General features: G+C 42.8%; 1 protein-coding gene and 1 long non-coding RNA gene across 5 annotated transcripts in view; one reads left to right on the top strand and one right to left on the bottom strand.

Moving 5' to 3' along the window:
- Window positions 1–24,519, top strand: part of LOC122544344 — an 87,187-nt gene that overhangs the window by 37,945 nt on the left and 24,723 nt on the right. The window contains exons 1-2 of one of the 3 annotated variants that reach the window (XR_006310325.1): window positions 11,265–11,306; window positions 22,432–22,528. This is a non-coding gene — a long non-coding RNA (uncharacterized LOC122544344). Of the gene's footprint in view, window positions 1–11,264; window positions 11,307–14,905; window positions 14,933–22,431; window positions 22,529–24,519 lie in introns of those variants that run through there. The other 2 variants (XR_006310324.1, XR_006310323.1) reach the window with 2 other exon arrangements.
- Window positions 1–24,519, bottom strand: part of epoa (erythropoietin a) — a 63,320-nt gene that overhangs the window by 18,638 nt on the left and 20,163 nt on the right. For both annotated transcript variants that reach the window (XM_043683548.1, XM_043683549.1), the window contains exon 3: window positions 13,649–13,735. In XM_043683548.1, coding sequence (XP_043539483.1) covers window positions 13,649–13,735 — 87 coding nt within the window. The remainder of the gene's footprint in view (window positions 1–13,648; window positions 13,736–24,519) is intronic.

Below are 24,519 nucleotides of genomic sequence, written 5' to 3'. Positions count from 1 at the left end.
TCCTTTAGGGCCTTGGATGGAGGTGAGGGAGGAGGTGTGGGCACAGGTTTTACAGTTCCTGCGGTGGCAGGGAAAAGTGCCAGGATGGAAGGGAGGGTTGTAGGGGGGCATGGACCTGACCAGGTAGTCACGGAGGGAACGGTCCTTGCGGAAGGCGGAAAGGGGTGGGGAGGGAAATATATTCCTGGTGGTGGAGTCTGTTTGGAGGTGGCGGAAATGTCGGCAGATGATTTGGTTTATGCGAAGATTGGCAGGGTGGAAGGTGAGCACCAGGGGCGTTCTGTCCTTGTTACAGTTGGAGGGGTGGGGTCTGAGGGCGGAGTCTGGGGCCCAGTCTCCTTGATATTCATCCTTTTATGTCAGTCAGGTCTCCCTGATTGGGGCTGTTGATCAAGTCCAGTCAGGGAACTCATATTCTGAGGTCCAGTTGGCTGACCTTGTTACAATCACTACAAAAACTAACACCAATTTGTGTAACAAACAGGTTTTTACAACATGTCCTTTAGGGAAGGAAACCAGCCAATCTGACCTGGTCTGGCCTACACCTGACTCCAGGCTTACAGTAATCATCTGAAATGGCCAAACAAATGACTGAATTCCAGGAATGGGTAATAAATTCTGGCCTTGCCTGTGACACCCACATTAAATAATTAAAAACAAATCACAGCAGGTAGAAGATTGGTGTTGGATGTTGGAATCATAAGGTTATATTGCCATAGTCTTAATAGAACATTGGACTGGTTTCCCATTAGAGAGACCGGAGGGACACCACATCATGCTATTGGCATTACTCTACATCGTAAGCCAGCCATCGAGCCAAGTGAGCCAACCAACCCCTCCCCAATGCAAAATTATATACCTGATAGAAAGATATTCAGTTTCTGAAAAAGGGTCACTTTGAAACATTGGTCACTTCTGCGTCAGTCAAAATACTTAAGGAAGTAAACCAGTTGTTTGTTGAGGTTTGTTAATGCAAAAAAACACACACCAGACCAAAACCTAACTTTAAATTAGGAATCACCATTTTCTTTGAAGAAAAGCACCTAACCTCTAATTGACCTGGCAAACTGTCCAAGACAATTCTGGTCTAACTGACCCAAGACAGCACAATAATTATATGATGAGGCTTCAGCAGGAACACAAGATGCTCACAGCTGGACCTCAGTAGCAGAATATACCACCAGACATAAAATTACATTGACCAACCATTTTAAACTTGTTAATCAGCTTATCAATTACCCACATTGAATAGTTACACAGACGACACACTTAAACCACTCACCCTATACCTACTTTCCTCCTTTGCACACCTTTAGAGGAGTTTGAGGCATAGTGTAAATGTTAGCAATGTGTAAACATTAGTAATCCTGGGAGTCCAGGTGAAAACTATGGAGTACAGAGCAGTTGGTGGAATTTATTTTCAACTGGAACTGAATCTAGTCTCTGATGATGACATGAAACTAACAATGACTGTCATTAAAAAAACTGTCTGGTTTAATTAATGTCCTTTATACAGTCATGAAGTCGTAGAGATGTACAGCACGGAAACAGACCTTTCAGTCCAGCCTGTCCATGCCAACCAGATATCCCAACCAAATCGAGTCCCAGCTGCCAGTACCCGGCCCATATCCCTCCAAAACCTTCCTATTCATATAGCCTCCAAAAGCCTTTTAAATGTTGCAATTGTACCAGCCTCCACCACATCCTCTGGCAGCTCATTCCATACACATACCACCCTCTGAGTGAAAATGTTGCCCATTAGGTCTCTTTTATAGCTTTCCTCTCTAACCCTAAACCTATGCCCTCTAGTTCTGAACTCCCCCACCCCAGGGAAAAGACTTTGCCTATTTACCCTATCCTATCCTCTATAAGGTCACCCTTTAGCCTCCGACACTCCAGGGAAAAGAGCCCCAGCCTGTTCAGCCTCTCCCTATACTCAAATTCTCCAACCCTGGCAACATCCTTGTAAATCTTTTCTGAACCCTTTCAAGTTTCACAACATCTTTCCGATATGAAGGAGATCAGAATTGCACGCAATATTCCAGAAGTGGCCTAAACAATGTCCTGTACAGCCACAACATGACCTCCCATCTCCTGTACTCATTACTCTGACCAATAAAGGAAAGCATACCAAATGCCTTCTTCACTATCCTATCTACTTGTGACTCTACATTCAAGGAGCTATGAACCTGCACTCATAGAGTCATAGAGATGTACAGCATGGAAACAGACCCTTCAGTCCAACCCGTCCATGCCGACCAGATATCCCAACCCAATCTAGTCCCACCTGCCAGCACCCAGCCCATATCCCTCCAAACCCTTCCTATTCATATACCCATCCAAATGCCTATTAAATGTTGCAATTGTACCAGCTTCCACCACATCCCCTGGCAGCTCATTCCATACACGTACCACCCTCTGTGTGAAAAAGTTGCCCCTTAGGTCTCTTTTGTATCTTTCCCCTCTCACCCTAAACCTATGCCCTCTAGTTCTGGACTCCCTGACCCCAGGGAAAAGACTTTGTCTATTTATCCTATCCATGCCCCTCATAATTTTGTAAACCTCTATAAGGTCAGCCTCCGACGCTCCACTCCAAGGTCTGTTTGTCCCTAGGACCTTACCATTAAGTGTCTACGTCCTGCTAAGATTTGCTTTCCAAAAATGCAGCACCTCGCATTAATTGGAATTAAATTCCATCTGCCACTTCTCAGCCCATCAGCCCATTTGATCAAGATCCCATTGTAATCCGAGATAACCCTCTTTGCTGTCCACTACACTTCCAATTTTGGTGTCATCTGCAAACTTACTAACTATACCACTTATGCTCACAGCCAAATCATTTATATAAATGACGAAAAGCAGAGGACCCAGCACTGATCCTTGTGGCACTCCACTAGTTCACAGACCTCCAGTCTGAAAAACAACCCTCCACTGCCACTCTCTGTCCTCTACCTTTGAGCCAATTCTGTATTCAAATGGCTAGTTCTCCCTGTATTCTGTGAGATCCAAACTTGCTAAACAGTCTCTCATGGGGAACCTTGTCGAACGCCTCACTGAAGTCCATTTAGATCACATCTACCGCTCTGCCCTCATCAATCCTCTTTGTTACTTCTTCAAAAAACTCAATCAAGGTTGTGAGACATAATTTCCCACGCACAAAGCCATGTTGACTATCCTTAAACAGTCCTTGCTTTTCCAAATAAATGTTCATCCTGTCCCTCAGGATTCCCTCCAACAACTTGCCTACCACCGACGTCAGGCTCACTGGTCTAATGTTCCCTGGCTTGTCCTTACCACCCTTCTTAAAAAGTGGCACTATGTTAGCCAACCTCCAGTCTTCCGGCACCTCACCTGCGACTATCGATGATAAAAATATTTCAGTAAGAGGCCCAGCAATCACTTCCCTAGCTTCCCACAGAGTTCTAGGGTATACATGATCAGGTCCTGGGGAATTTATCCACTTTTGTGCGTTTCAAGACTTCCAGCACTTCTGCCTCTACAATATGGACATTTTTCAAGATGTCACCATCTATTTGCCGACATTCTATATCTTCCATGTCCTTTTCCACAGTAAATACTGATGCAAAATACTCATTTAGTATGTCCCTCATTTTCTGCGGCTCCACACAAAGGCCGCCTTGTTGATTTTTGAGGGGCCCTATTCTCTCCTGAGTTACCATTTTGTCCTTAATGTATTTGTGAAAACCCTTTGGATTCTCCTTAATTCTTTTTGCCAAAACTATCTCATGTTCCCTTTTTGTCCTCCTGATTTACCTCTTAAGTATACTCCTACTGCCTTTATACTCTTCTGAGGATTCACTTGATCTATCCTGTCTATACCTGACATATGCTTCCTTCTTTTTCTTAAGGAAAACCTCAATTTCTTTAGTCATCCAGCATTCCCTATACCTATCAGCCTTTCCTTTCACCCTGACAGGAATATATTGTCCCTGGACTCTCGTTATCTCATTTCTGAAGGCTTCCCATTTTCCAGCCATACCTTTACCTGCGAACATTTGCCCCCAATCAGCATTTGAAAGTTCTTGCCTAATACTGTCAAAATTGGCCTTCCTTCTATTTAGATGTTCAACTTTTAGATCTGGTCTATCCTTTTCCATCACTATTTTAAAACTAATAGAATTATGGTCGCAGGCCCCAAAGTGCTCCCTCACTGACACCTCAGTCACCTGCCCTGCCTTATTTCCTAAGAGTAGGTCAAGTTTTGCACCTTCTCTAGTAGGTACATCCACATACTGAATCAGAAAATTTTTTTGTACACACTTAACAAATTCCTCTCCATCTAAACCCTTAATACTATGGCAGTCTCACTCTATGTTTGTAAAGTTAAAATTCCTTACCATAACTATTCTATTATTCTTACACATAACTGAGATCTTCTTACAAATTTGTTTCTCAATTTCTCTCTGACTATTCAGGGGTCTATAATACAATCCCAATAAGGGACGGAAATCTGCAGTTCTCACCCAGTCTGGCCAATATGTGACTCTAGACCCATAGTGACATAGTTGAATGTCTTCTCAAATGGCCTAGTAAGCTGCTCAGTTTAAGGGCACTTAGAAATGGTGAACAATCACTGCACAAAGATGCCCACATCCCATTCAAAAAATACCCTCTTCTCCTCAAATTCCTTAAGTTTTCTTGATCATAGGTCCTGATTCAATGTTCCTCATGACAATCTCTTCCTATTGGCCAAAAACTTTCACCTGATGTCCCTCCTGGCTCCCAACTCGTCTTGTGGTATTTAAACCTTTTATCTTTGTGAACAATAAACCTGAAGCTTTATCAATCCCTTTCTTAATCTCGAGAAATGCAATTAAGTCATTTTAATTGGTTGGTTGGCAAGTCTAGTTGAGGTGTTACTGTGGAGAATGCACAGGGAGCAATTGACTCCCATGCTTTTGTTTCACTTTTAAAAGACACAATGCCTGAATATGTTCTTTAATTCTACATAAAATACGTTGCTTCTCACAAGTGTGAATGAGCCGCATTGTGAGCCTGACAGAACATCTTAAACTGGTTGTTCATGTAACTTGTAGATTTGAGATTGTTCAGCAAATGCTGTCCAATTGGAAATTATGTCTACCAAGTGACTATTTTACCTTTGCTTACATTGATCTGCCATTGACACAGGCTCAATGGTTTGTCCTACATCCTATTTACCTTTAAAATATTAATAGGTATACATAATCTCAGAATCTTCACTCCACAAACTGGGCAAAAGAACAGCAGGATGCTATTCAATCCCTAAAGGTTGTTCAGCCATTCAGTTAAATGATCACCCTGATCTGGAATTAACTTGCAACCTAACAAAATCCTGTCGATCCTCACCTTGAAAGTTAAAAATTGACCCCTAATTTCTCCCAAATCACCACAACATTCATAATATTTTGAGGAAACAGTGTTCTACATTTTCACTATCCTTTATATGAAAAAGTGATTTTGCTATTGCCTTGTTTTAATTTAAGATAATTTCCCTTGTTATTGATTTCACCAAAGGTACCAGTTTCCTTCATCGAACTTGCCAAATGTTTTGCAATTTTTAAGGCTTCCAATAAATTGGAAGTACAAACCAATCTTATGCAACTTCTCCTTATAACTTAGCCCTTTAAATTTTGATATAATTGTGGTGAATTTAAGCCATAGCCAAGTTTCCACAAGTCTGATGTTATTCAACTAAACCAACATCAAAATACCTTCTGGTGAATTCACTATCGTTTAAAAAAGATGATACTGAAATGACTCAATGTGATGGTGTCACATTATGGCACAATACCAAACCTAACATCAAGGTACACATCTGGTGTCAGATATAGATACTAGGTACAGATTAGAACAATGTTTCCAAAACATTTCCCATAGTGACCTCATTTTGATGACATAGACATAAATCAAGTCATAAAATTAGAGAAGATGGTGAGAAGTTTGAAAGTGATATTGTTGATTTAAATCCTCCAACACCAGCCATCTTGTATTAAAATCTATCTCACATTCAGTGTAAATTACATTATTCATTTTATGACTGGTCTGACTACTAAGTGCTGACCAGTCAGACAAAGATTAGGATGCAATTTCAAATACAGAACAGTTGAATAGCGCTTGAAGGTTCTGATCACCTTCCAAGTCTGTTCTCATGTTTCCAGAAACGCCATGCTTGAATTCTTCCAATTAAGTTTCCACTCTTGCTACAGTACCAAATGGCTTGTGACCAAATTAGACTGTCCTTCTTCATCCTTCTCAACCTGTCAGTAGGCTTTGATACCATTGTACAATCCAATTTGATTGTCTCTATTACTGGTTAGCTGGGTGGGACTGTCCTCACCCAGTTCCATTCTTATCTACCTAATCATGCCCAGAGAAGCACTTGCAGTTGCTTCTAATCCTCCTCTTACTGGTACTTCCCCAAGGATTTATCATTGGTCCCATCTATTTCTCACCAACAAGTAGCTCCTCAGTCACTTCATCTGAAAGCAACATTTTCATTTTCCAATGTATGCTGATGACACTCAGCTCTTGACGCCGCACTGTTGCTCAACTATCAGTCTGTTAATTCAACATCAAGGAGTGTATGGCCAGAAATGTTCTCCTATTAGACATTGGGAAGACCAAAGCTATCTTTAATCCTTGCTACAAATCATGTCACTCTTGAGATTGAATCCATCATTGCTAATAGGCTGAGACCAAACCAGACAGTTCACAAGATGGTGTCCTGAGCTGACAATCACATTATTTGGGCCATCACGCCGACCACCCGCTTCCATTTCTCTAACATCATTCAACTTCACTGCTGCTGAAACCCTCAGCCATGCCTTTGTCACTTCTTGAACTGGGTATTCCAAATTATGCCTGGACGACCTTCCAGAGTCTGCATGGACTTGAAGTTATCCAAAAGTCTGTTACCTATGTCTTTACTCCTCTTCACCTCTCAACCCCTATGCTTGCTGCACTGGCTCCCATCTAAACAGTGCCTCAATTTTAAAATTCTCATACATGTTATCTAATGCCAGCAAACTTCACACCTCTCTATCTCTGTAATCTTCTCCAGGCCTATGACCCTTCTGGATCTCTATGCTCCCCACATTCTGGCCCTTGGGCATTGCCCAATTTTAGTCATTCTACCATTGGTGGCCATGCCTTCAGCTACCTGGAGTACTAAGCTCTGAAATTCCCTCCCAGAACTCCATCTCTGTCTCCTATTTTAAGAATGTCACTAAAACCTACTTCGTTGACTAAGCTTTCGATCAATTGCTCTAATATTGTGTTAAGAGCATAAGGAATTAGAGTAGAAGTAGACCATTCAGCCCTCCTCTACCTTGCTTTGTCATCAAGATAATCATGGCCGATCATTGGCCCTAATTCTATTGCTGACTCCACATTTCCTTGATTCACTGAGAGACCAAACATCTTTCACTCTCAGCCTTAAATGCGTTCAACGTTGGAGCATTTACAACCCTCTGGGGCACAGAATCCAAAGGTTCACAACTCTATGTGTAATAAAATTCCTCCTCATCTCAGTCTTAAACAATTGTTCCCCTTTTACTGAGAGAGCATGCTTCTGCATTCTAAATTCCCTGAACAATGGAAACAACCTCTCAGTATCTTCCATGTCAAACCCTTCAGAATCTTCCATATTTTTCTACTATCTCTTATCATGTTTCTAACTTCCAAACTGTAAAGGCCCAATTTACTCAATTTCTCATCACAGGACAACCCAGAACCAATCCAAATGAACCTTTGGGGCATTGGCTCAAATATAGATATATCCTTCCTTTGACGTGTAGACTAATACAGCACAAATCATTCCAGGTGTGGTCTCACCAAAGCTCTGAAGCAAAGCTTCCTTGATCTTACACTCCAATACCTTTGCAATAAAGACCAACATGCATTTTGCCTTGCTAATTGCATGCTATACATCCATGAATTTTGTATTCCTTATAAAAATGCTTCCAAATATCAACATTTGCATCTTTTAAAGAAATATTCGGTCATCTGTTCTTATGACCAAAATGAATAACCTCACATTTTCCCACATTAGATTCTTTAAAATACCTCATTGCGTACTCAATTAATCTGCTCATAGCTTTTTTGCATTCTCCTCACGTTACATTTCCATTTCACTTTAAACCATCCCAGAACTGAAACATGTGGCACTACACTAGTCACAACCTGCCAACTTGAAAATATCCATTTATCTCTATGCTCTGATCCCTAAAAATGACTCCACTATCCATGTTGAAATATTAGCCAAAACTCCATGAGCCCTTCACTTATGTATCGATCTCCGGTGTGGCACTTCATTAGATGTATTTTGGAATACAAGTTTATACCGGTTCTCCTTTATCTTTTTTATTAATTGTATCCTCAAAATTCCAATAAATTTTGGCAAACATGCTTTCCCCTTTTTAAAACCATGCTGACTTTGTTCAATCTGCTACCTTCTGGATCTCTGTGCTCCCCTAATTCTGGCCCTTGGGCATTCCCCAATTTTAGTCATTCTACCATCAGTGGCCATGCCTTCAGCTACCTGGAGTACTAAGCTCTGAAAGTGGGTTGTTGAGACTTCCTTAAGGGATTCCAAACATTCTCTCGATGATTGATGTCAGGCTAACTGGCCTCGAGTTCACTGTTTTCTCTCTCTGCCTCAGTCTCTCTTTCCTTGCTTGATTACCTGTACTAATTGCAATATGCTGGGACTGAGGGAGATTAATTGGTTTGCAGTCAGATTTTGATTTACAACACTTCTAGAGTCATAGAGCCATACTGCACTGTAGTGAATGGAATCAGGTGGATCTTATTGACTATGAGATCTTTGATTGGGGCGGTTAACCTGGGCCGATTAGGGAGCCTTGGCTGACAGATATAAACAGGAGATTCAGAATCTCCTCACTTAAGGGACTGGCTTAAGGGAAACTAGCCACAGCCAGTGTGCTGTACACATGTAAATAAAGGGCGACTTGGTGACAGGATACTGGCCTCTACGCAATTATTTCAAGCACAGAAACAGACCCTTCAGTCCAACTCGTCTGCCACTCATTGGCTCATCTGATCTAGGTGTCTTTGTACTTTAAGATAATCTTCTTCACTGTCCATTACACCACTTATTTTGGTGTCATCTGCAAACTTAATAACCATGCCTCCTATATTCACATCCAAATTATTTACATAAATGACAAAAAGCAGCGAACGCATACTCATCCTTGTGGCACACCACTGAACACAGGCCTCCAGTCCAAAAAGAAACCCTCTACCACTACTTTCTGTCTCCTACCTTCAAGCCAATTTTGTATCCAATTGGCTAGCTCTCCCTAGATCCCATGTAATCTAACCTTGCTAACTAGTCTACCATGTGGAACCTTGTCAAACATTTTGCTGAAGTTCATATAGACAAGGTCCACCATTTTGCCATAACAATCTTCTTTGTCAACTCTTCAAAAAACTCAGTCAAGTAAGACAGACATTATTGCCCACACAAAAATTTTAGTTTAGTATCTCACCCATCTCCTAGGTTCTATACACATAGATGACCACGTTGATCTTCAAGAAGCCCTATTCTCTCCCTAGTTACTCTTTTGCAATTAATGTGTAATATTTGGATTCTCCTTAACTGTATTTGCAAAGCTATTTCATGTCCCCTTTTTGCCCTCCTAATTTCCCACTTAAGTATATTCCTACTGCCCTTACACCCATCTATTACCAGATTTACTGAATCCTAGATGTCTATTCCTACCATATGCCTCCTTTTTCTTGACCAGAGTCTCATTTTCTCTAATTATCCAGCATTTCCTATACCTACCAGCCTTGCCCTTCACACTAACAGGAATATACCGTCTCTAAACTCTCATGTTCTCCCATTTTTAAAGGCTTCTCACTTCCCAATCATCCCTTTACCTGCGAATAGCCTCCCCAATGAACTTTTGAAAGGTCCTGTCTCATATCATCAAAATTAGCCTTACTCTAATTTAGAACTTTAACTTTTTAATCAGTTCTATTCTTTTCCACAACTATTTTAAAACTAATAGAATTGTCCAAAGTGCTCCCCCATTGACACTTTATACATTAGTGATCTGGATGAAGGAACTGAGGGCACTCTGGCTATGTTTACAGATGATACAAAGATAGGTGGAGGGGCAGGTAGTATTTAGGAGGTGGGGAGGCTGCAGAAGGATTTATATAGGTTAGGAGAGTGGACAAAGAAGTAGCAGATGAAATACAATGTGGGAAAGTGTGAGGCCATGCACTTTGGTAGGAAGAATAGAGGCATGGACTATTCTCTTAATGGGGAGAAAATCCGGAAGTCGGAAGTGCAAAGGGATTTGGGAATCCTAGTCCAGGTTTCTCTTAAGGTAAACATGCAGGTTAAGTCAGTAGTTAGGAAGGCAAATACAACGTTGTCATTCATCTAGAATATAAAAACAGGGCTGTACTGCTGAGGCTTTACAAGGCATGGGTCAGACCACATTTAGAATATTGTGACAATTTTGGGCCCCATACCTCAGGAAAAATGTATTGGCCCTGGAGCGGATTCAGAGGAGGTTCCTGAGAATGATCCCAGGAATGTAAGGCTTAACAGATGAGGAATGTTTGAGGACTCTGGGACTATACGCCGTGGAGTTTAGAACGATGAGGGGAGATCTGATTGAAAGTCACTGAACTGCCTGGACAGAGTGGACGTTGGGAAGATGTTTCCATTGGCAGGAGAGGTGAGGACCCAGGGGAACGGCCTAAGAGTAAAGGGAAGAACCTTTAGAACAGAGATTAGGAGAAACTTCTTTAGCCAGAGAGTGGTGTATCTGTGGAATTCATGGCCACAGAAGGCTGTGGAGGCCAGGTCACTGAGTATATTTAAGATTTGGAGATGCCGGTGTTGGACTGGGGTGTACAAAGTTAAAAATCACACAACAGCAGGTTATAGTCCAACAGGTTTAATTGGAAGCACACTAGCTTTCGAAGCGACGCTCCTTCATCAGGTGATTGTGGAGGGCTCAATCGTAACACAGAATTTATAGCAAAAATTTGCAGTGTGATGTAACTGAAATTATACATTGAAAAATTGATTGTCTGTTAAGCATTTCATCTGTTAGAATACAGTGATAGTTTCACTTCTTTCATGTGTAGACAATTTGGAAGAGTGGTCCAGGAAATGGCTGATGGAATTCAATGTGAGCAAATGCGAGGTCTTGCACTTTGGAAAAAAGAGTACAAGCATGGACTACTTTCTAAACGGTGAGAAAATTCGTAAAGCCAAAGTACAAAGGGATCTGGGAGTGCTAGAAGAGGATTCTCTAAAGGTAAACATGCAGGTTGAGTCCATGATTAAGAAAGCGAATGCAATGTTGTCATTTATCTCAAGAGGGTTGGAATATAAAAGCACCGTTGTGCTGCTGAGACTTTATAAAGCTCTGGTTAGGCCCCATTTGGAGTACTCCTCTTTTGCCTCCTTTTTTATCCTTCTAATAGTAATAATACCCTAGAATATTAAGCTGCCAGTCCTGTCCGTCCTTAAGTCACGTTTGGAATAGCTATAATATCCCAGTCCCATGTTCCCAAATATGCCCTGAGTTCATCTGTCTTACCTGTCAGACATTTTGCAGTGAAATAAATGCAGTCTAATTTATCGGTCCTATCTCGTTCTCTGCCAAGCTCTCGTCTGCCTTGACTATTTGACTTGCTTCCCTTATCGCCTGTACCTGCCTCAGCTTTTCCTCTTTCTCACTATCGCTTTGGTTCCCACCAAACCCCTTACTGATTTAAAACCACTTGAGTAGCATGAGCAAATCTCCCTCAAGGATATTAGTCCCATTCCAATTCAGGGAGAACCATACAAGTTGGTTCTACCCATGAAGAGATCTCAATGATCCTAAAGGGTGAATCCTTGACCCCTGCACCAGCTCTTCAACCTCCCATTCTTCCATTCCTCTCTTACTAGCACGTGGCACCAGTAGTAGTCCAGATATTAGTCCCCTCGAGGACTTACTTATTAATCTCCTGCCTAGTTTCCTATATTCTCTCTGAAGAACCTCATCCCTTTCACAACCTATTTCATTGGTACCGACGTGTACAATACCCTTCTGCTGGTCACCTTCCCCTTTCAAAATACTCTATACTGTCTCCGAGACATCCTTGACCCTGGCACCAGGGAGGCAAACACCATCCTGATGTCTCACTGACAGCTGCAGAAAAGTTTTTCTGTGCCTCTGTGAAGCACATTGAGATTTTGTATTGTGGTAAAGCTGATATGTAAACAAAAGCTGCTATGTCGCTGAAAATAACTGGTCTCATCAAGAAGACCCTCATTACAGTAAAATGAATGGAAAATATTACATTTTAAGCATATTTTCTGATCATTGAAATTGCAATTGCTTTTAATACAGTTTAAGCATCTCTAATTACCTATAACTGAGGTTTTCCTATGGTTATAGCATCTATAATGTTCAAGTATTATTCAACCAGATTTAAAGCAAGCTGGACTCAACAAGAATCAAAGTAGAGTCGAGAGTGTGGTGCTGGAAAAGCACAGCAGGTCAGGCAGCATTCGAACAGCAGGAGAGTTGACAGCAGGAATTTCTGATGAAGGGCTTTTGCCCGAAATGTCAATTCTCCTGCTCCTCGGATGCTGCCTGACTTGCTGTGCTTTTCCAGCACACACTCTCGACTCTAATCTCCAGTACCTGCAGTCCTCACTTTTGCAATCAAAGTAGAGGCAGCTTTGTGTAGTGGTTCCACAACTACTGTGAACTAAGATGAGACATTTTGCATCAGATGCTCATTAGTGAAGGTTTTCACTTAATCACTCAGGCTTGACTTAAGATCAACAGTGACACACCAGTGACACACCACATGTCCAATTCTTAAATGCCCTTCCTCCTTACCACAATGGGCTTAGTGAAAACCAGATGCAAGGGAACAATGTAAAATGGGTTGAAGAGAACATCTGACCAAGCATCTGCTTGTATCAAGTATAGCTTTTATAGGAAATGCAGTGGGCGGCACGGTGGCACAATGGTTAGCACTACTGTCTCACAGCGCTAGAGACCTGGGTTCAATTCCTCAGGCGACTGACTGTGTGCAGTTTGCACGTTCTCCCCGTGTCTGCGTGGGTTTCATCCGGGTGCTCCGGTTTCCTCCCACAGTCCAAAGATGTGCAGGTCAGGTGAATTGACCATGCTAAATTGCCCATAGTGTTAGGTAAGGGGTAAATGTAGGGGAATGGGTGGGTTATGCTTCGGTGGGGCGGTGTAGACTTGTTGGGCCGAAGGGCCTGTTTCCACACTGTAAGTAATCTAATCCCAAAAGGTGTGCATCATGCTGTAGACAAATGCAAATTATGAAGACATTCGCCCTAGCCACAGCAGGAGTCAACATTCCTCTTTTACTTCCAACCTGAAATTAGGGCCAATTGTAGGGGAGACGCAAAGCTGTCCTGTTCTAGCAACTTAATTTTATTCTATTCTAAACCTATTTCACATTCTTTTTCCCTGAATTAAGCAGAAGTCTTGCCCCAGTTGGTCAGAATTCCAGGCCAGTCAGATAAGATTTGGACTAGAATTGATAGCCTTAAGTTGATGACCAGCCAGATACCATTCCACTTATATGCTTATCGGAAAGAATCATGAACAGAATACCAACTTACGTCTTTTGTTTCCCATTCTCTGTAGTTGACATTGGTTTTTGGAAGAGTGAAGTTTCCTGGGAGGGTGCAGGCTTCCTCACACTGTTTCTAAATGGAAGGATATCACAGTCAGGCAAAGAACCAGTCTCTCCTCACCTATTGACACTCAGTTTCAAATCCTCACCTTGAGAGAAAAACCTTAGGAGTAGGTCACAGGACATTGGTGAAAGGTTTCCAATTGTAAATCCTACAATCTTAAAATTAACAATTGGTTGTTTTAGAGTGCTGATATGAAGCACTTTTTTTTTCCTGTGTTGTGAGCATCACTGGTTTGGCCTGCATTTAATGTCCATCCTAATTATCCCTTGAGAAAGTGGTGGTGAACTGTCTTCTTCAACCACTGTAATCCATGTGATGTAGGAACACTCAAGAAAGGAGTTCCAGGATTTTGACCTTGCAACAGTGAAGGAGTGGTGACATATTTGCAAGTCGCGATGGTACGTTGCTTGGAGGGCACTTACAGGTGGTGCAGTTCCCATTGATCTGCTGACCTTGTCTTCCTATGTGGAAGTCCTGGGTCTGGAAGGCTGAAGTAAGTTGCTGCAGTGTATCTTGTAGATGGTACACACTGCTGAAACTGTGGTGGGAGGAGAATGATTTAAAAAGGACGTGAAGGGAAACTTTTTTGACATAGAGAGTGGTTCGTGTGCGGAATGAACTGCCAGAGAAAGTGGTGGATGTGGGTACAGTTACAATATTTAAAAGACATTTGGATAACTACATGAATAGGAAAGGTTTGGAAGGATATGAGCCAAGCGCAGGCAGGTGGGACTAGTTTAGTTAGGGACCATGGTCAGTGTGAATTGATTGGACCGAAGGGTGTGTTTCTGTGCTGTATGGCTGTTTATAAAAGCAAAATACTGTGGATACTGGAAATCTGAAGCAGACCCTCAGAATGCTGGAGAAAGTCATCAGGTGTGGCAGTATCTGTGGATAGAAATAGAGAAACAAATGCATACCAGTTTTAAGTATGACACTTTTGGACTGTTCTTTCCTATAGGTAAGTGGCATTGAGTTAGATGATCAACCAAACTCTAAACGTGAACTCTGTTTTTCTCCCCACAGCTGCTGCCAGACTTGTTGTTTCTCCAACATTCTCTGTTGAAGAATGTGGATGTGGTAGCAGTCAGGCAGACTGCTTTGTCTTGGATAATGTCAAGCTAACTGAGTATTGTTGGAGCTGCACTGATCCACACTCCTGACTGGTGCCTTGTTGATGGTGGACAGGCTTTGGGGAGTCAGGAGGTGAGTTACTCACTGCAGAATTCCTAGCTTCTGGCCTGCTCCTGCACACACTGTATTTACACGACTGGTCCATTTCTGCTGCTGGAGGTGCTTTGTGAGCTTTCACACCTGGGAGAGGTGCAACAGCGTGACAGCGACGTGCTTCTCCCACACAGCAGAGTCAAACTTTGAGTCAGTGATAGCAGTACTAAAACAATTGCCTGTTTTACAAGGACTTTTGTGGATTAACCACTGTCCCTTTTCGTGCCCAGGCTGTCTTCATTCCTGTGATTTTAACTGAATCACAGGATATGCAAGAGACACCTGGGAGTGGTGTTCAGCATCTGTCAGGAAGAGGGGAAAAGGCAGTAGGAGAGTGCGGCCATGTTGCACTCAGGGTCTGATTTTGATTGCAGAATGTAATGCTGCTTGACCTCCTTGCTGGTCTTTGTAGCGCACTCTCAAATTTAAGTGCTATATTAACATGTAGAGGGATAATTCATGTATGCTCACCAGCTGAGCACTCTACTACAGCAACAATTTATCTTTCCATAAAGCTCAATCTGTAAAGAAAGTCATTTCACAGTATCTTACAGAGTTTTGAAATTGAGTGGATAGCGCGTAGGCTGGGGGAGGAAAGGAAAGGTCATGTTGTGGAGAGGAAGTACTCAGAGAGGCAGCACAGGAATGTGGGAACATGAGTAAGCCCCGCAGTTTGTTCTGCCATTCAATAAGATTGTGGCTGATCTGTCATTCAATTCTTTCCTATGTTCCCTGTCTCTCAATTCCCTTGCCTAATAAAATCAGTTAAAGTCCATGTGGAAAATTGTGAAAACCGTGGTAAGCTTTTGGGAGTGAGAGGATCAGATTTCTCTGACCGATTATGTGAACAGTGTTCGTCAACTGCGGTCTTCAGTGGCTGAGTTCTAATTTTAAGATTGCGGTAACCCCATTTTGGTTTTCACCATTCGTGAGAAGTTTTTTCTACCCTACAGAAAGCATTCATCAGAAAAATATTTTTAATAGTCAGACATGTTATGACATCTCGGTGCTGTTGGGACTTGAACCATGTTAACAGTTTTGTCAGATCATCCATCACACTTCAAAACTAAAGGGAATATGAACCATATCTTTGCATGCAGTACTTGTTATTTCACTCTTTAAGGTCTGGTATCACTTTGTAGAAACTGTGTGGCATGCCCACCAAGGCCAATGTATTATTTCCTTTTCTCCATTCTTTCTTGGAATGTGGGTGTTGCTGGGAAGGTCAGCATTTTATTGCCCATCTTTAATTGCCCTTGAACCGAATGACTTAGAGTCATAGAGTCACAGAGATGTACAGCATGGAAACAGACCCTTCGGTCCAACCCGTCCATGCCGACCAGATATCCCAACCCAATCTGGTCCCACCTGCCAGCACCCTGCCCATATCCCTCCAAACCCTTCCTATTCATATACCCATCCAAATGCCTCTTAAATGTCGCAATTGTACCAGCCTCCACCGCTTCCTCTGGCAGCCCATTCCATACACATACCACCTTCTATGTGAAAAAGGTCTCTTTTATATCTTTCCCATCTCACCCTAAACCTATGCCCTCTAGTTCTGGACTCTCCGACCCCAGGGAAGAGACTTTGCCTACTTACCCTATCCATGCCCCTTATAATTTTGTAAACCTCTATAAGGTCACCTCTCGGCCTCTGACGCTCCAGGGAAAACAGCCCCAGCCTGTTCAGCCTCACCCTGTAGCTCAAAAATCCTCCAACCCTGGCAACATCCTTGTAAATCTTTTCTGACCCCTTTCAAGTTTCACGCCATCCTTCCACTACACCTCCAATTTTGGTGTCATCTGCAAACTTACTAACTGTACATCTTATGCTCGCATCCAAATCATTTATGTAAATGACCAAAAGTAGAGGACCCAGCACCCATCCTTGTGGCACTCAGCTGGTCACAGGCCTCCAGTCTGAAAAACAATCCTCCACCACCACCCTCTGTCTTCTACCTTTGTGCCAATTCTGTATCCAAATGGCTAGTTCTCCCTGTATTTCGAGAGATCTAACCATGCTAATCAGTCTCCCATGGGGAACCTTGTCAAATGCCTTACTGAAGTTCATATGGATCACATCTACCACTCTGCCCTCATCAATCATCTTTGCTACTTACTCAAAAACGCTCAATCAAGTTTGTGAGACATGATTTTCCACGCACAAAGCCATCCCTAATCAGTCCTTGCATTTCCAAATACATGTACACTTGCTTGTCAATTTCTTGGAGCAGCTAAGACGTAACCACATTGCTGTGGATCTGGAGTCACATGTAAGCCAGACCAAGTTAGGATGGCAGATTTCCTTCCGTAAATGGCATTAGTGAACCAGAGTGTTTGTAACAAAAACAAATCAATGATTGTTGTCATGGTCGCCAGGACTGAAACTAGCTTTCACTTCCAGGGGTTTACACAGCAGTGTGATGCCAACAGCGTGGGCTCAATTCCCATCACTGGCTTGAGGTTACCATGAGGGACTCTCCTTCTCAACCTCTTCCCTTGCCTGAGGTCTGGTGGCCTTCAGGCTAAATCACCACCAGTCACTTCTCTCTAATAAGACAGCAGCCCCTATGGTCTGGTAAGACTATGGCGACAGAACTAGAAGAACTGAATTTAAATTTCACCAGCTGCTTATCAGATTTGAGCCCATTTACCCAGAGCCTTTGGCCTGTTAGTCTGGTGACATTACCACTGCCATACCTTCTCCCCACCATTGTGCCTCCTGTTCAGCATGTTAAACTGAATGCAGTATTCCAAATGGAGTCTACCAAGGCTCCATACAGGTAAAAACAATGACTGCAGATGCTGGAAACCAGATTCTGGATTAGTGGTGCTGGAAGAGCACAGCAGTTCAGGCAGCATCCGAGGACAGGCTCCATACAGCTGAAGCTGTGGGATGAACTTTGCATTTTTTTTGGTGAAGTGCAAATTGTGTCAAGTTTTTTGGAGGGTCTTTCACCTGAAGGCCTAGCAAGCCATCTCGCTGTATCTTACCAAACTCATCTCATTCATTAACTACCTTTCTGGCATCTCTCCTGAACCATTCTAGCCCCATCTTGCCAAGACTGTTCCCAGAACAACTTACCAATCAGCTGATAAACCAATATCTTTGGTACCATATTTAAAGGCCAATGTGTACCTTGGACTCTTGCATTCTGACGCTGCCCTGCTCAGTGACAGACAGTGTAAGAATTCAGAGAAGAGGAAGATGGTGTTGGAGATACTGGCAGAGGATTGTTGTCCTCTTCCCAGAGGAGCAGCAGAGATGGCCATGACACCACACCCTAACAGCCTGATCCAAGGTCACTACCCAGTTCAGTGTAGTCTCCACGGTGTGGAGGAATAGCCAACAGTGTCACAAGAAGGTCAACGATCTTCTCCACTCCTATCACAAGCATCTCTCTGCTACCCCTCACTCACTAACTGTGGCACTACACCTGCTTCCCAGCAAGGCTCTTGTGCTACCCACTCCCACTATTGTTTGCAACATCTTCTCTCAGTTCCCCTCACAGCCTCATTCCCTACAAGCTCGTACTGACTCCGAAGTGAGAATGTTAGCGCTAGAAAGTTGGGGACCACTTCATGGAGACAGTTCTGCAGCTGGCTGAGGAAGAAAATGGTCCATGCCACTAGCACTCAGAGGATCCAGACAGAGAGGATCCTGTGGTGTGTGCAGTCAGGAACTTTGTCCACATGTCCAGTGAGGGACAGGGCTAGTAGATAGGTATGTAGGATGCAAAGGCCCTGATTTGCAGAGGCTGCAGGAGTGCAGCTGTGCTGTGGGGCCCAGCTGCCCTGACCATGCAACTATCTGGTTGTCTCTATGGAGAGGTTGCTCCAGCCCCCTCAAGGGCTGCTGGAGAGGTGCATATACCCACACTCCAGCATCCCAGCCACTAGTCCTCAGGACTATAAACATGGCGACAACAGCATTGGCCTAATGCATACTGGAGGTGTTCTTTCATCAGAAGAAGCTAGTGCGATGCCAAGGCTCACCAGGATAGAAGAGGGACTACATGCAGGCCCCTCAGAAATCTCCTCTTAGGACACTCAGCAGTGGTTGGGTCGTATATCTCTACCCTGCCTGCACCTGGTCCAATCTAGGAGTTGGCAAAAGTGAGGACTGCAGATGCTGGAAATCAGAGTCAAGATTAGAGTGGTGCTGGAAAAGCACAGCAGGTCAGGCAGCATCCGAGGAGCAGGAAAATGCACGTTTTGGGCAAAAGCCCTTTATTAGGAAGAGTTGTTTGTCTGTCGCTGCATGCAGAGTATCCAAATGCTGGTCGCTGGTGTATCCCACAAAGCAAGCCTGTGCTTCCTGAGTGACCTGCAAGTGAACCTGAGAGATGGCAATGGGATAGTGACGGGTTGGTAAGTATCAACTGTCAATATCCATTGTCAAGGGCTGTATGGAGCTGATGTCCATGGTTCATACCTTGAGATGCTATCTGGTGCTGTGCAAGCCAGTGGTGAGCTGAAGTCACCATGTACCTTCTCTGATTTCCATGTCAAGAATTCACAATATCTAGCTTGCAAGACCGCTGCCTTGCAAGACATTCATTTCACCACTCAGCAAGTGCACAAATGATGCAGCGAGCTGCTCCCGAAGTTGAGATAGGCCTTGCCAGATTTGTTGTGCAATTTTGCTACAAATCCTATCAGAGCCCACATTACTCAGGTTCCTGGGAGATTCCACAAAAATGTATTATTTGTATCCCAGCCCTGAAGTGATAAAGGCTGCATTCCGTTCATCTTTAACATCTTTGTACACTCAGGTTTAATGATTTGTTTATGTGAACATTCAAATCCCTTTGTTGATCCATGATGCTCAGTCTTTCCTCATTATTGTCTTTCTTTGGATCCAAAGTCTACATCAGAGAGGCAGCGGGCACGGTGAAATTCAGAGGGGGTTCAGTGCAAGTGGTGCTGAGTCAATGTGAACCAAAACTGGAGGAGGGGAAGCTGTGAGCCAATATTAGAGATGAAGAAGGATCACCATGATTGGGTGGAAATGGGGGAGGGGGAGAAAAGTCAAGGCCTGTGGTGAATATCAAAGTGAGGAATGAATGCTTGAAGTAGGAATTCTCTGGGGTACAACAAGTGCACAAAATATTTAAAGGGCTTGACAAGGTCGGTGCAGGAAGGAAATGTTTCCCCTTGGCTGGGAGTCTCGAACCAGGGCAGTCTCAGAGCAAGGGGTAAGCCATTCAGGATTGAAATTTCTCTCTTCACTCAGATGGTAGTGAATCTTCAGGATTCCTCACCCCAGACGGCTATGGAGGGACCATTATTGAATATGTTCAAGAGAAAAAGGAATAAACTTCTAGGTATTTAAAGACATCAACACATAATAGGGGAAATTGGCATTGAGGTAAATCAGCCATGGTCTGGTTGAATGCTGGAGTAGACTCAAAGGGCCAAATGACTCCTATGATCCAATGATCAATGACTCCCTATGATCTATGACTGCTATGACTCCTATGCTACATTATCAGGGATAATCCTAATGCCGATGTGAGCCTCAGGGGGTCAACAACAAAGTTATAGCATTCTCGCTGGCCTGTAGCTGGTGAAATGTAACATATGGAAAGGCCAGTGGAGGGGACATTGTCTAGCCACATGCTGGAGAAAGTTGCATCTATACCATGTTGGGTTCAATGCTGTTGTAAGCCAGGTTACTAAGGAAATAGGATGTTAAACAGAATAGCAGAGGAAAGGGATCACAATTGGAAAGATGTAAATCAAAGACAAAGAGAGCAGAATTAATACTGGAAATAATAGACAGTGACAGAAAGGGGTAGAGAGTATATACCGAGGAATAAACCTCGAAGAGACTGGCATTTACAAGAAGAATAAAACTAAAGGCTCTACATCTGAATGCACATTATATTTTAGCAATAAAGGAAGAAATAATGGGAGTTTGACAGAAACGTGTGGCGATAATCATGGGTGATTTTAATATACACATAGACTGGAAAAGTCAGATGAGCAAAGATATCTTGAATGAGAAGCTCGTAGAATACTTTCAGGATATTGTATTAGAAAAGTTCTTTCTGAACCTAACCAGGCTATACTAGATTTGGTACTGTGCAGTGAGATAGGATTACTTAATTATCTCATAGCGAAAGTGTCTTTAATTGACCATAATATGATTGAATTTTACTTTCACCTTGAAGGGGAGATTGGCTCCAAAACAATATTTTTCAATTTAATAAGAGCAACTATGAGAGGATGAATGCCAACCTTGCTAAAATAAATTGACAAATTAAGTTAAAAGGCAGGTCAATAGAGATGTCGTGGTAGACATTTATGTGTATATTACAGAATAGATACATTCCAAGTAAGAAAAACTCTAAGGGATGGACACCCCTTCCATGTTTGGTGAAAGGGAAGACTGCAGATGCTGGAGATTAGAGTCAAGAGTGTGGTGCTGGAAAAGCATAGCCGGTCAGGCAGCATCTGAGGAGCAGGAGAATCAACGTTTCGGGCAAAACCCCTTCATCAGGAATGAGGCTGTGAGCCGAGGGGGTGGAGAGATAAATGGGAGAGGGTTGGGGCTGGGGGAAGGTAGCTGACAGTGTGATAGGTAGATGAAGGGAAGGGTGATGGTGATAGTTGGAGGGGGGGGGGTGGAGCGGATAGATGGGAAGGAAGATGGACAGGTAGAGTATGAGAGAAATCCTATCAGAAATATAAAAACCGATAATAAGAGTTTTTAAAAATATTTAAAATTCAAGAATTAACAAAGTCAGCATTGGTCCTATAGGAAGTGAGTAAGGAGAATTGACAAAGGAAAAGAGATGGCAGATGAATTGATTTGGAATTTTGCATTATCCTTCACGATATAGGATACAAGTAACAGCCAGAAGTAGTGATAAATCAGTAAATGAAATGAAGGGAAGAACTCGGAACAATTATAATCACTACAGAAGTGGTATACAATAAATTGTTGGAGCTCTGGGTCAGGGGCCTGATAGACTTCTTCCTGGGTCTTAAAGGAAGTGGCCAGTGAGATGGTTGGTGCATTGGTTTTATTTTTTATAAATTCCCTAGATTTGGGGACTGTCCCATTAGGTTGAAAGGTAACAAAAAGGGAGGAGGTAGACAGCAGGAAACTGCAGGCCAGTTAGCTTAACATCTGTCAAAGGAAAAATGTTAGGAGCTGTTATTAACAAAGATATAGCAGGACATTTAGATAGATTCATGGAAATCAGGCAGAGTCAACATGGTTTTGTGGAAAGGTTTAACCAATCTACTGGAGTTTGTTGTAGAAGTAAAATATGTGGATATGAATCCGCACATCCACAACCTGTGGATGTACCATACTTCAGTTTCCAACAGGCATTTGGTAAAGTGCTACATCAAAGGTTATTGTGGAGAATAAAGGTTCATGCTGTAGGGGTAGCACAAAGGCATGGATGGAAGACTGGCTGGCTAACAGAAAGCAGAGAGTAAGCATTAATCGATTTTTTTCAGGTCATCAGGATGTAACAAGTGATGTGCCACAAGGATCGATGCTCTGACCTCAAACCGGTTACAATCTATACAAATGATTTGGATGAAGGGACTGCAGGTATGATTAAAAAGAAAACTGATGACTCAAAGATAAGTAGGAAAGTAAGTTGTGAAGAGGATAAATGAAGGCTATAAAAAAAGGACAGGAAGTGAGTAGGCAAAGAACTGGAAAAATGGAATTTAATGTGGAAAATGTGAAATTGTTCATGTTGGCAGGAGGAATAAATAAGAAGCATATTATATAAATGGTGAAAGATTGCAGATGGATCTGGATGTCCTTGTGCAAGAATAATGTAAGGTTAGTATGCAGGGACAGCATAGGAAAGCTAATAGAATGTTATTGTTATCATTTATGACCAGGAAAATTGAACATAAAAGTCGGGAACATATGGTTCACATGTGCACGGGTGAGACTACCGTAGTATTGATTAACTTATTTCAGGAAGTTCAAAATCTCACAACACCAGGTGATAGTCCAACAGGTTTATTTGGAAGCTTTCGGAGCGCTGCTCCTTCATCACATGGTTGTGGAGTATAAGATCGTAAGACACAGAATTTATTTAAGGAAGGATGTAAGTGCATTGCAAACAGTTCAAAGAAGGTTAACCAGGCTAACACCTGGGTTGTCTTTTGATGTCAGGTTTGACAAGACCTGGAGAGTTCTGGACAAAGCGATTGTGGGGCTGATGTTTCCTCTTATGGGAGAATCTAGAACTGAGGTTCATTGTTTAAAATCAAGTGTTCGCCCATATAAAACAGAGATGTGGTTTAAAAAAACTTCTCTGGGGTTTCTGAGTCTTTCAAACTTTCTTTTCCTGAAAAGGCAGAATGAAAGAAAAGTCTTTAAGGCAGAGCTGCTGGATAGCTTCTTGTTCAGCAAAGCAGTGAAAGATTTACAGTGTTTTCTGGAGTGTGGACCTCAGATTACAATCAGGTCAGTGGTGATCCTGTTGAATAGCACAGCAGGCTCCTAGGGCCAAATGGCCTACTCCTGTTCCATGTTCAAATATTCATATGTAGCCATACGGCAACAAGGTATTGGGGAAAGACTGAGGATCACGGAAGGAAATGTTGTGGATGGGCAACAGATTAGATGTGGGGTAAATATAGAGCACTGAAACCCTGCCTCAACTTTGCAATCCACATCATTGGCAAGAGAACCTGACAGCGCTCAAGTGCTGACCGAGGCAGTTATAATCAATCGACACTGAGGTAACAAACTCTGAGTTCACAAGCATGTTAAATTAGCTGAAAGCATTAGTCAACTCTATGCCTGTCATACACACACATACCGTGTTGATAATCCTCTGGTTGCAACAATGCACATCAAAACTGGAACCCTCAACGCAACACCTTTCCCCTGACTCCTGTCCCCACAAACATCATTCCCCCGAAAACCCCTGATAAAAACCCTAAAACCATTCATCCTCCTGTTCATTTACCAACTCCATAGTGACCTGTTCAACCCACCTTCTCCCCGCCTTCCCTCTCAGCCCCAAGTGGAATAAATATCGGAGCAACATCTCCCAGCAGATACATGCTTTGAATCAAGGAAGCAAATGTACCAGCAAATTCCACCAGCCACCTGTAAAATAGCAGGAGGATGGAAAAACACAGCAAACCAGGCAGCATCGGGAGGCGGAGAAGTCAGTGTTTCAGATTTTCCACCTCCTGATGCTGCCTGGCTTGCTGTGTTCTTCCAGCATCCTGCCTGTCTACGTTGGATTCCAGCACCTGTAGTTTTTTTGTCTCTGATCTGTGAAATAGCAGGCTTTGAAATGCCACTGTGACAGTGGTCTACAGTAAACAAGTTCAGGATAAACCAGAGCCCTCGTATGAGGTAAAAACAATGACTGCAGATGCTGGAAACCAGATTCTGGATTAGTGGTGCTGGAAGAGCACAGCAGTTCAAGCAGCATCCAAGAAGCTTCGAAATCGACGTTTCGGGCAAAAGCCCTTCATCAGGAATAAAGGCAGTGAGTCTGGAGCGTGGAGAGATAAGCTAGAGGAGGGTGGGGGTGGGGAGAAAGTAGCAGAGAGTACATTGGG

The sequence above is a fragment of the Chiloscyllium plagiosum genome, chromosome 48, assembly GCF_004010195.1.
Source record: "Chiloscyllium plagiosum isolate BGI_BamShark_2017 chromosome 48, ASM401019v2, whole genome shotgun sequence".
NCBI classification, from domain to species: domain Eukaryota; kingdom Metazoa; phylum Chordata; class Chondrichthyes; order Orectolobiformes; family Hemiscylliidae; genus Chiloscyllium; species Chiloscyllium plagiosum.
This window is presented reverse-complemented; position numbering and strand designations above follow the sequence as displayed.